Consider the following 10,598-nt stretch of genomic DNA (forward strand, 5'->3'; position numbering starts at 1 on the left):
AGTGGTACCACTGAAAACAATTCAGAGGCTCCTGGGGCATATGGCATCTACAGCCGTAGTCACGCCGCTCGGATTGCTTCATATGAGGCCACTTCAGCACTGGTTGCACTCCCGAGCGTGTCGCCTTCTATTCAGCCACTGGTCAGACCTTGGCTTTCTACAGGCCGGTGTGCCCTTAGAACAAGTGTCCCGGCATGTTGTTGTCATGACAGATGCCTCCAACACAGGCTGGGACACGACATGCAACAGGCAGGCAGCTTCAGGGTCCTGGACAGGACCTCAACTGCTTTGGCACATCAACTGTCTGGAGTTGCTGGCAGTGCATCTAGGTTTATGACGGTTTTTCGGCTGCTGTTGCTAGACAAGCACGTGTGTTGGTCCGCACAGACAACACTGCGGCTGTTTTGTACATCCACCGACAGGGCGGTCTATGATCACATTGCATGTCTCAACTCGCCCGCTCCACATTCCGGGGGAGCTTAATTTCACAGCCTACTTTCCACAACCACAGCTAGACCAAAATTACAACCGAGACTCCAACAAGAAAGCCCACTTTCTCTGGGGAATGGTGACTCCATCCCCAGATGGTCCAGCTGATCTGGAGTTGACTCAGGGAAGCCCATGTAGACCTGTTTGCTTTCCATGAGTCCTCCCACTGTCAGCTGTCAACGACCCCATATGTCGTTCGACATAACTCGTAGTGACAGACAGATTGGGAACGTCTCGGTTACGTATGTAACCCTCGTTCCCTGATGGAGGGAACAGAGATGTTATATCCCCATGCCACAACCTTGAACCATTCGCTGTTGCCGGGACACGTTCTCTGCTCCTCAGTGTAAAAATCTGAATGAGTGGATGCACCTGTCGCCTATTTATACCCAGTGGCTCAGGTATGTTAAATCCACTAGCCGATTTTCAGAGATGATTGGCCTCCCAAGTGGACCCCATATGGCGCTACGTCAGTAAACTAGATACTACATCAAAAAACAAGATGGTTACATACGTAACCGAGACGTTCTTCATATCTGCTCACATGTGACTGACAGTACTTTATAACTGAACGAAACAAAAGTTCTAAAATATGTTCACTCACTTAATTTTCTCTACTTTGCTATGAGTGTCCATCAAAAGAGCAGAGAGCTTATCCCAATCCAGATCTCCCAGTTTATCTTCACTTAGATCCAGTTCCCTGAGTACTAATGGATTTGTACCAAGAACTTCACTCAGATAGTCACACGCTTCCTGTGCAGCTGAACTTTTCAAAAACCTAAAGGAATCAGAACAATTAGAAAATTTAGATTAGATAATCTTGTTAGAATTTTATGCCTTTTGCAGCATATTGTAATCAATATTATCAGTTTTACTTAACAGCAATTCAGTAAATTATTCTTCATTTCAGTCTAATTCTACATTTGCTATATTTGTCACATTTAACTAGTTGCACACATCTGAATATGTCTTTGGCTTATTTCAAAATACTAAAAGGCTCTTATTACCTGAGAGTCTTTAATTTACAGCATTCACTCCGCAGTAAATCAATGAGACCCTGCACTCCAGATTTTCCAGGATCATTTCCTGTGAGATCCAGCTCTATCAGGTTTGAGTTTGACTTCAGAGATGAAGTCAGAGTTTTATAACCTTCTTCAGTGATACTGCAGTCTGAAAGTCTAAATATACATAAAAAAGCTGTTAAGTACTACACCCAATGCATTAATAGCACCTGCTTCATTTGAGTTTCATACAATAGCTAAAGTTCCCTTTAAACACAAAGTAAAAATAATATTAATAATAATAATAATTTTAGTTTCCGAAGGCATCTTAATTTTTTTTATTTTTTTTACAGTTAATCTAATCAAATGAAATTTATAAATGTACATTATCATGCAGAAATGTCGATGAATAAAAATACACACTTCAGTTTCTTCAAGCTGCATTGTGGTTTTTTCAACAGATCACAGATCTTCTGGATTCCAGTGTTTCCTACTTTATTTCCACTCAGATCCAGCTCTATCAGTTTTGAAGGATTTGAAATAAACACTGAAGTCAGAGCAGCAAAACCTTCTGCTGTAATACTGTTGTTATTCAGCCTGCAGAGAAAGAAAACAGAGACAGGAAAAATTATTTTGAATATTTTTGCCACAACACAACTTCATTAACAGAAAGGGTTTTAAAGCCAAAGATATTGGGGCTCCATTCTGATACAACATGCATTATAATGCCACAGCAAACCTAGCCTAATACAAGTAAAAACCTCTCTTAAGCAATTAAGTAAACAAGTAAACAATCTGTGATAAAAGCAAAATGAAATTACAAGCAATAAGACAAATAAACACACCAGAAAAAAAGACGCAAAATATATTTTATTATTATTATTATTATTATTATTATTTATTATTTTTACCTATTATTCAAGAACAAAATAATACAAAAAATGGCATCTTTAAATATGAAATAAAATAAACTGCGGGGACTGCATAAATTAAATATGCTACAAAGTTTTTAAGTCAAGAGCAGCAGGTATATAAGGTTTGCTGTCACTTTAATACTGAATGCACAAATTTAATTTATTGATACACATCTGATTTCCTCCCAAATGTTTATGCATCATGATGTTTAGACATATCTGACTGTGTTTACCTGAATACATGCCAAGTCAGGCATTTTGATACATAATGTGTAATATGTAAATATAGTTTATTGTATTGTACATGCATACAGGGCCAACTGAAGGCTTGTGAATAGAGAATGCAGTTTTCTGGCATAGTTTATTGTGCTTTTAATAACTTAAACATGTTACAATCTTCATTTTCTCATTCAGCATTATTCTTTTTAAATTTAACATGTCAGTAATTACAAAGCTCTGTCATGAAACTACAAGGCACGTGGCATTCAATCTAATACAATCACATCATTAGTCACATGGCACAGCTGATTGGGTTTCTTTCGCATCAGCAGCCAATAAGCTGCTGCACAACATTCAAATAATCAGCTAATGCTTGCTGTAGCAATTGCAGCATGCTGCAGAAAGCATCTGAAATCAACATCTAAGATAAGTGAATTCTGTTTAACTCATTTCATTGTAAATATTGCATGATCTGCCTTATTAATTTTTGTTTTAAATGAGCAACTATAAACATGTTTTAAACTATGCCTCAGGTTTAATATGCCTTGCATTCATATGCAGGAGCAAAATGGTAAGCAGTGGCATTTATGCTACTGTGTTTATACAGCTGCAGCAACATTCAATCTAATGTTTGTGACTGTTGGGTGGACACACCAACAAGTAATGGGCATGATATCAGGTTTAAATAAAATAAGATCATTTAAAATTAAATAAAAAAAAATTATAATACAAATACGAGTTAAAAAAAAACTAAAACAATGACATTTATCAAAATGTAACTGTTATCAAAACTGTTATTCTGTTTTAAAGATACGTATACTGTAGACTGTAAAGTATAAAACAATGTACAATACTCACGTCAGTGTGGTCAATTTACAGTGTCTATCCAGCAGCAGGAGCAGTGATCTGATTCACTTGTGTGTCTCCTAGTTCACATTTACTCAAATTCAGCTCTTTCAGGAGTAATGGGTTTTACCCACAATTCCAGTAGGCTTCTTCTGCAGCAGCACCCAAAAACCTGCAAATGGGAAGAATAAAAAAAAAACGGTATAACAGGTATATTTTCACATTTTTTTGCTTAGAATCCTAATAGTCTTTTTTAATAAGAGTTTAATATTAACCCTTTCACATATAAGTTTAAAATATTCTAGCTGAGCTCCCCAGTGTGAGTTTAACTATATGTGTATTGTTTCCATGGTGATGTGTCATACTTGTCACATGACAGACTACATTAACTATAGTATTAACATGTAAACCAGACCCCCCATTATGGGACTCACAGCTGAAAGTGTCCTACCTAACTTAAAATTGCAACAGTTCCTTATTTCAGTCTGTTACACACATAATGTTGGTGTCTTTGGAAAGGAGACCCTTTGGGCTTTACTTTTTATCAACCAGAGTTGATAATGCTCAAAAATGAGAAAAAAAAATGAAGCAATATCAGAAAGGAGTTTCTCAGAGAAAAATTGCAAAGAGTTTGAAGTTATCATCATCTACAGTGCATAATATCATCCAAAGATTCAGAAGAATTTGGGACAATCTCTGTGCGTAAAGGTCAAGGCCAGAAAACCATACTGGATGCCCGTGATCTTCGGGCCCTTAGATGGCACTGCATCACATACAGGAATGCTACTGTAATGGAAATCACAACATGGGCTCAGGAATACTTCCAGAAAACATTGTCGGTGAACACAAATCCACCATCCCATTCACCGTTGCCGGCTAAAACTCAATACGTCAAAAAAAAGAAGCCATATCTAAACATGATCCAGAAGTGGGCCAAGGCTCATTTAAAATGGACTGTGGCAAAGTGGAAAAACTGTTCTGTTCTTTTTTGAGATGTGTTGACGCCATGAAAATTTAAAAATCAACTTATTTTTCCCCTTAAAATTATACATTTTCTCAGTTTAAACATTTGATATGTCATCTATGTTAATTTGTACAGTGTCCCAACCATTTGAAACTTCCATATCATTGCATTCTGTTTTATTCACAATTTGTACAGTGTCCCAACTTTTTTGGGAATCGGGTTTGTATAATCAAGTGAAACATTATAAAATTTCATTCACAGCATCTTAATGTTTCATGATGCCAATATTTGTATTTTTTATTTTTATGTTCTATAACATAAATAGCAATACAATAGAAAAATATAGCTGCAAGCAGCGATGGCGGGTTCAAGCCATCAGTGCAAAACGCCACCCCTGTGGCATCGGGAAAACTGTGCCCACCTGGCACATGCATTTACAGTAACTCTCTGGCAGTCTGGTTTTAAAGGATTCGGCAATTAAAGGGATAATCCAAACCATCAAGACTGTGAAAGACACACACACAGAACAATATATAAAACTTTAGTAACATTTTTAATAAGGTTTCAGTTTATTAACATTGACTATATTAATGAACATGAACAATAATTATATAGCATGTCAATGTCAGTTAATATTTAAAACTTAAAAATAAAAATAATAATAATAATAATCTGTTAACATTAATGCACTGTGAACTAACATCAACAAACATTAATAAATTCTGTGAAAATATATTGTTCATGTTAGTTAATGCATTTACTAATGTTAACAAATGAGACTTTATTATGAAGTGTTACTAAGACCTTCACTGATTTGCACTGCATGCATAATTATTAGGCATGTTGATATTCTGATTATTTTCCAAGCACATTTAACCAATTCTAAACGACATCAATCTTAATAACTGCCATTCATTTTGTATTTAATCATTTATGAGTGATATTTAATTGTCCATGAAGGCTGGAAGAGAAAAACTCCTTATATTCAGGTGCGCAGAATTATTAGGCTTTTTTTTTTTTTTTCAGATGAAAAGAGCCAAAAGGAGTTGTAACTCAGACTGAAAAGTCAAAAATTATTAAATCCCCATGAGAAATATTCAAAACTATTGCAATACAGAAATTGCAAAATTAAGACATGACCATTGGAACAAAAAATGCTGACTGGGACAGGGGTGTTAGAAAAAAAATATTAATTAAAGCTTAGTTAAAATATTTAATACATTATTTACTAATACATTTTTTATTTACAGTTTTTATTTTAAGATTAGTTTACGTACTGTGAAATAACATAAAAATTAATATTTTTAATGATAGGATTAACTAACCTAAAAAAAGATTAATAAATGATCTGAAAAATAAATTGTTCATTGTTAGTTCATGTAGTTAATGCATTAACTAATGTAAACCAAAGAGAGCTTATTTTAAAATTGTTGCCAACACCTTTCATGATCTATAACCATTTTTAAAAAATCATTTTAATGAGCTATAAACATTTTTTAAATGATTATATAAAATTATATTACCAGTAAAATTCATTAACTTTTTAAAATATACATATTATTTTTTCTTTGAAAGATTTTTATAAATGATTTAAATGCTCTATACACGTTTCTACAATAATTATTTAAAAGTAATCCTATAGCGCCATCTGGTGGTGCCTATGATTGGTATTACACACTGCACGTTGGTGTCGCTATCTGAACCAGTCAGAATGAAGCGCGCCTAACTGGAACGCGAGAGAACAGAATAATACTGGGCATATGCCTACGTAACTCCAGATTCACAAGCTCTGTCTGTAATACATTTTTTTTCAGAGCCCATGTTAATGGATCAGAGCATTCACACTGCACACGGTAAAAGATGTGAACAGAAAAGGTTAGAAATAGAAAGGTGCGAAAAAAATGAATATCTAGCGCATGAGCATAGAGAGAGTTGTGAGTCCACAGGACACAGTTTGAGCAGAGGAAACTCGTTTTAAGTGCGCGCATTCTCTCCGGGCGTGAGCAGCGTGTATCTGAGCACGCGTGTCTGGTTTTGTGACAAAGCAAAGGACATCTGCGTGCTTTAACATTATTTTAAGCTCGCGCATTATTTTAATGTTACTTTACGTTACAAATAACTCGCTCTCGCTGCTGCTTCTGCACCGCATTACTGTATACGCACTGCTGACTGAGTACGTGTGAACCTGTATAATGTATAAACAAATCTATTTTAACACCTGAGGCACCGCTACAATGAGCTCTATGACCAATGCATGGCAAGAAAACATGCCTAATAATTCAGCACTCCTGAATATAAGGAGTTTTTCACTTCCAGCCTTCAAAGAAAATTATATATCACTCATAAATGATTAAATAACAAAATGTATAGTATTTATTAAGATTGATGTGATTTGGAATTGGTAAAAATGTGCTTGGAAAAAAAATATCATCAGAATATCAATGCGCCTAATTATTATGCTGCACGCCGTGAAAAAGCATTTTTAACGATTTTATTGACCTATAAGCACTTGTAAAATATTTTTGCCTGCATTCAAGCTTAGTCTTCATCTGTGAGCTGAAATCTTTTACTGTTATATCCATAAGATTGTGTAAATTCAGATAAATGTATGTTACAGGATGTCTGTCTTAGGTCAGTACCAAATAAGTTTCAAATTATTATTTGCAGAATAAAAAAAATCCATGGGTATGTATATTTTTGTATCTTTTTTTATGTTGTAATTAACATAATTACTAACCTAATTATAGAAAATTGTGTTGTCAGAGCCCTACAAATTGTACTAGGTTTTATTTTATTTAATTTTTTTTTGTCCCTAAAACTGACAGAAAAGGATAAGGCCTAAGAGATTTCTTAAGCTGTAATGATGTAAACAACAACAACACACAATTACTGATTTTTTTTTTCTTCTGGTGATTAAAGAGATGATAACTCTCTCTCTCTCTCTCTCTCTCTCTCTCTCTCTCTCTCTCTCTCTCTCTCTCTCTCGTCTCTCTGTCAGCCAGGCCCTCAACCCCCCCTCCCTTCACACACTCAGTCACCAACAACAAAAGTCAGTCGCTCAGGTCGCTCCCCTCCCTTCCCTCACACAGAGAGAGTGGCCTCAGAGTGAGATCAGATGTCTGACATTTTTTTAATTTTCTGTTATCCATACAGTGTTGTAAATTTGTGAAACACTATGCATATTTTCTCAGAATGATATGTTCTCTGTATGAAAAAAGGTTTTGAAGTGTTTGCAAGCTGCAATTTAAAAACACAAGACGATTAATGTTTCACTTTTTACTGTTATTTCAAAAAATCACAACGACAAAACCGTTCAAGCTATCCAAAATTCATTCGCAATTTAAGTTCCTCAATGTTTTGGCATCATGTAGACAAAGTTTGGTGTGCATAGTGTAATTTTCCTCTGAGCAGTATACATTAATTCCCAGCTATATTTTTCCAAAAGTTTGGTGTCTGTAGCTAAAACTAACATAAAATTCATAACTAATAACATTAAAATAAAAACTATTACTACTATAAAATAAAAACTTGATAAAAAATAAATAAATATAAACTTATGCAAATGCCCCCCCCGACTTTTGACAAAAGGTGGCGCTGTAGAGTGCCTCCTCCATGCCCATTTATGAACTTTTGCCATGTTCTATCTGTCATTAATTCTTATATGTGTTTTAAGTTTCATGTAATTCTAAGCATGTTATCAGCCTCAAAAGCACCAGAACAGAATATTCAAGTTTGACACATTGCCATGGCAACACTATATTAGATATCAATTTCCCCACAAACATATTTACATCATCTGTGTTTTGTCATTATTCTGATGAAGTTTGAAGCAAATCGAGTGAAAATAAGATGCTGAATTCAAAGCATTTTGAAAAATGACACACTTCCTGCTGCCAGTTGGTGGTGCTATAACTGTGACTCCTAATAGCGACATATATGCTATCGGCATCATACAACGAACAATCCGATGAAGTTTGATCAAACTCAGGGGATGTATGTGGATGTTATTAGACATTTCCTGTTTCTCATTTTTTGCCCTAATTTCAACGCCTCGCCACGGAGAAACCGTTCAAGATATCAAAAATCCCCTGGCAATTTTGCATCCCCAATGTCTTGAGATCATGTTCACCGAGTCGGAGGCAAACGGTTTTGAAAGTCCTCAGAGGAGTATATCAAATTCCCAGAGCATGCTTTTTTTTAAACAGCCCTGAATAGCTGACGTCCTGTGGGTGGAGCCTTATAACATAGAGTGTGAAAGTTGTATATTTCTATATGGGTCTATAAGTGTACAGAGTTTCATATAAATACATGTAAGTATATGTGAGCTATGGTTCAAGATTTCTGACTGTGTTCCAGGGGGCGCTGTAGAACCCCTGTGCCACCCCCCGTCCTGATGGCCGCAGATTCCAACGTGTGTGCCAATTTTCAAGAGTTTTTGAGTATGTTAAGGCGATGGGAAGGTCCTGGAAGGTTTAAAAAAAAAAAAAAGAAGAAGAAGAAGAATAATCCTTAGAAAAACAATAGGGCTCTTCGCCCCTCTGGGCTTGAGCCCTAATAATCCTTAGGGGATCAAGCCCCTCAGGCCCTAAATATAGCTGCAAAGCAGCGATGGCGGGGCTCAAGCCATCAGCGCAAATGCCGCCCCGGTGGCATCAGTTAAAACTGTGCCCAGCGTTCACATGCATTTACAGTAACTCTATGGGCAGTCTGGTTTTTAAGGATTCGGCAATTAAAGGGTTAATCCAAACCATCAAGACTATGAAAGACACACACCACAGAAACAATATATAAAAAACTTTAGGCCAACACTTTTAATAAGGTTTCAGTTATTAACATAACTATATTAATTAACATGAACAATAAATATAAGCATGTCAATGTCAGTTAATAGTCAAAACTTTAAAAAAAAAATATCTGTTAATCTTAGTTAATGCACTGTGAACTAAAATCAACAAACATTAATAAATTCTGTGAACATATATTGTTCATGTTCATTACTAATGTTACAAATTAGGACCTTATTATAAAGTGTTACTAAAACCTTTACTGATTTACACTGTGTGCACAATTATTAGGCATGTTGATATTCTGATTTTTTTTTTTCCAAGCACATTTTACAATTCCCAACGACATCAATCTTAATAACTACAATTAATTTTGTATTTAATCATTTATGAGTGATATATAATTGTCCATGAAGGCTGGAAGAGAAAAACTCCTCATATTCAGGTGTGCAGAATTATTAGGCCAATTTTTTTATATAGATAAAATGAGCCAAAAAAAGAGTTGTAAACTCAGACTGAAAAGTCAAACATTATTAAATCCTCATGAGAAATTATTCAAAACTATTGCAATACAGAAATTGCAAAAATTAAGACATGACAATGGACAAAAAATGCTGACTGGGACGGTGGGGTTAGAAAAAAAAAACAGGTGGAGAAAAGACACAAGTTGACTGCAAAAGAATGAAGAATTAATGTGAAGATAATGTTTTGGTCAAGTCTGCAAGACTTTGAGAAATAGAAGATGGAATAAAAAGGAGCTCCCCCAAACTTACAGCCAGATTCTGGAACAGGGGTCAGGAACCTTTTTGACCAAAAAGCAAAATTTTTTATTTTTGGTTAAGATCCATTTTTAGATATATTTTTTTTTTTTTTTTATATATATAGATATATTTTTTTTTTTTTTTTTTTTTTTTCAATAACGTTTTAAGAGTAACTTTATGGAAACTAAAAATACACAAATATGCAACTAACCATCATAAAAAAAAAAAATATATACATGATGCTGTTACAAACACATTACTTTCACACTGAAAAAATCTACAATATATATCCATCCTTAACCATAAGGAAAATTCAAAAAAAAAAAAAAAAATAAAACTCCTACAAAAAAATAATTCCTTTCTAGGAGATCAGTATGTATTGTTTTTGGCTAATTTTCATCAGTACAAAGGACAACAATGCCTAGATTAATTCCAGCAACTCTGGAATATAAGGCAGTTTTTCACTTCCAGCCGTAAGGGACACAATATATATACTCGATAAAGATTTTAAAACCTAATGTATGTAGTAGTAAGATGATGGGCTGGTAATGGGAATAAAATGGCTTGGGAAAAATATCATCAGAATATCAAGTGCCTAGATAATAATGCAGGCCGTGCAA

General features: G+C 34.9%; 1 protein-coding gene across 1 annotated transcript in view; it reads right to left on the reverse strand.

The window, feature by feature from the left end:
• Positions 1–1,089: 1,089 nt before the first annotated feature.
• Positions 1,090–10,598, reverse strand: part of LOC109047495 (ribonuclease inhibitor-like) — a 168,035-nt gene continuing 158,526 nt past the window's right edge. The window contains exons 11-13 of the mRNA XM_042756185.1: positions 1,914–2,087; positions 1,497–1,667; positions 1,090–1,267 (exon numbers count right to left, since the gene is read on the reverse strand). Coding sequence (XP_042612119.1) covers positions 1,090–1,267; positions 1,497–1,667; positions 1,914–2,087 — 523 coding nt within the window. The remainder of the gene's footprint in view (positions 1,268–1,496; positions 1,668–1,913; positions 2,088–10,598) is intronic.

The sequence above is a fragment of the Cyprinus carpio genome, unplaced genomic scaffold (assembly GCF_018340385.1).
Source record: "Cyprinus carpio isolate SPL01 unplaced genomic scaffold, ASM1834038v1 S000006809, whole genome shotgun sequence".
Taxonomy (NCBI): domain Eukaryota; kingdom Metazoa; phylum Chordata; class Actinopteri; order Cypriniformes; family Cyprinidae; genus Cyprinus; species Cyprinus carpio.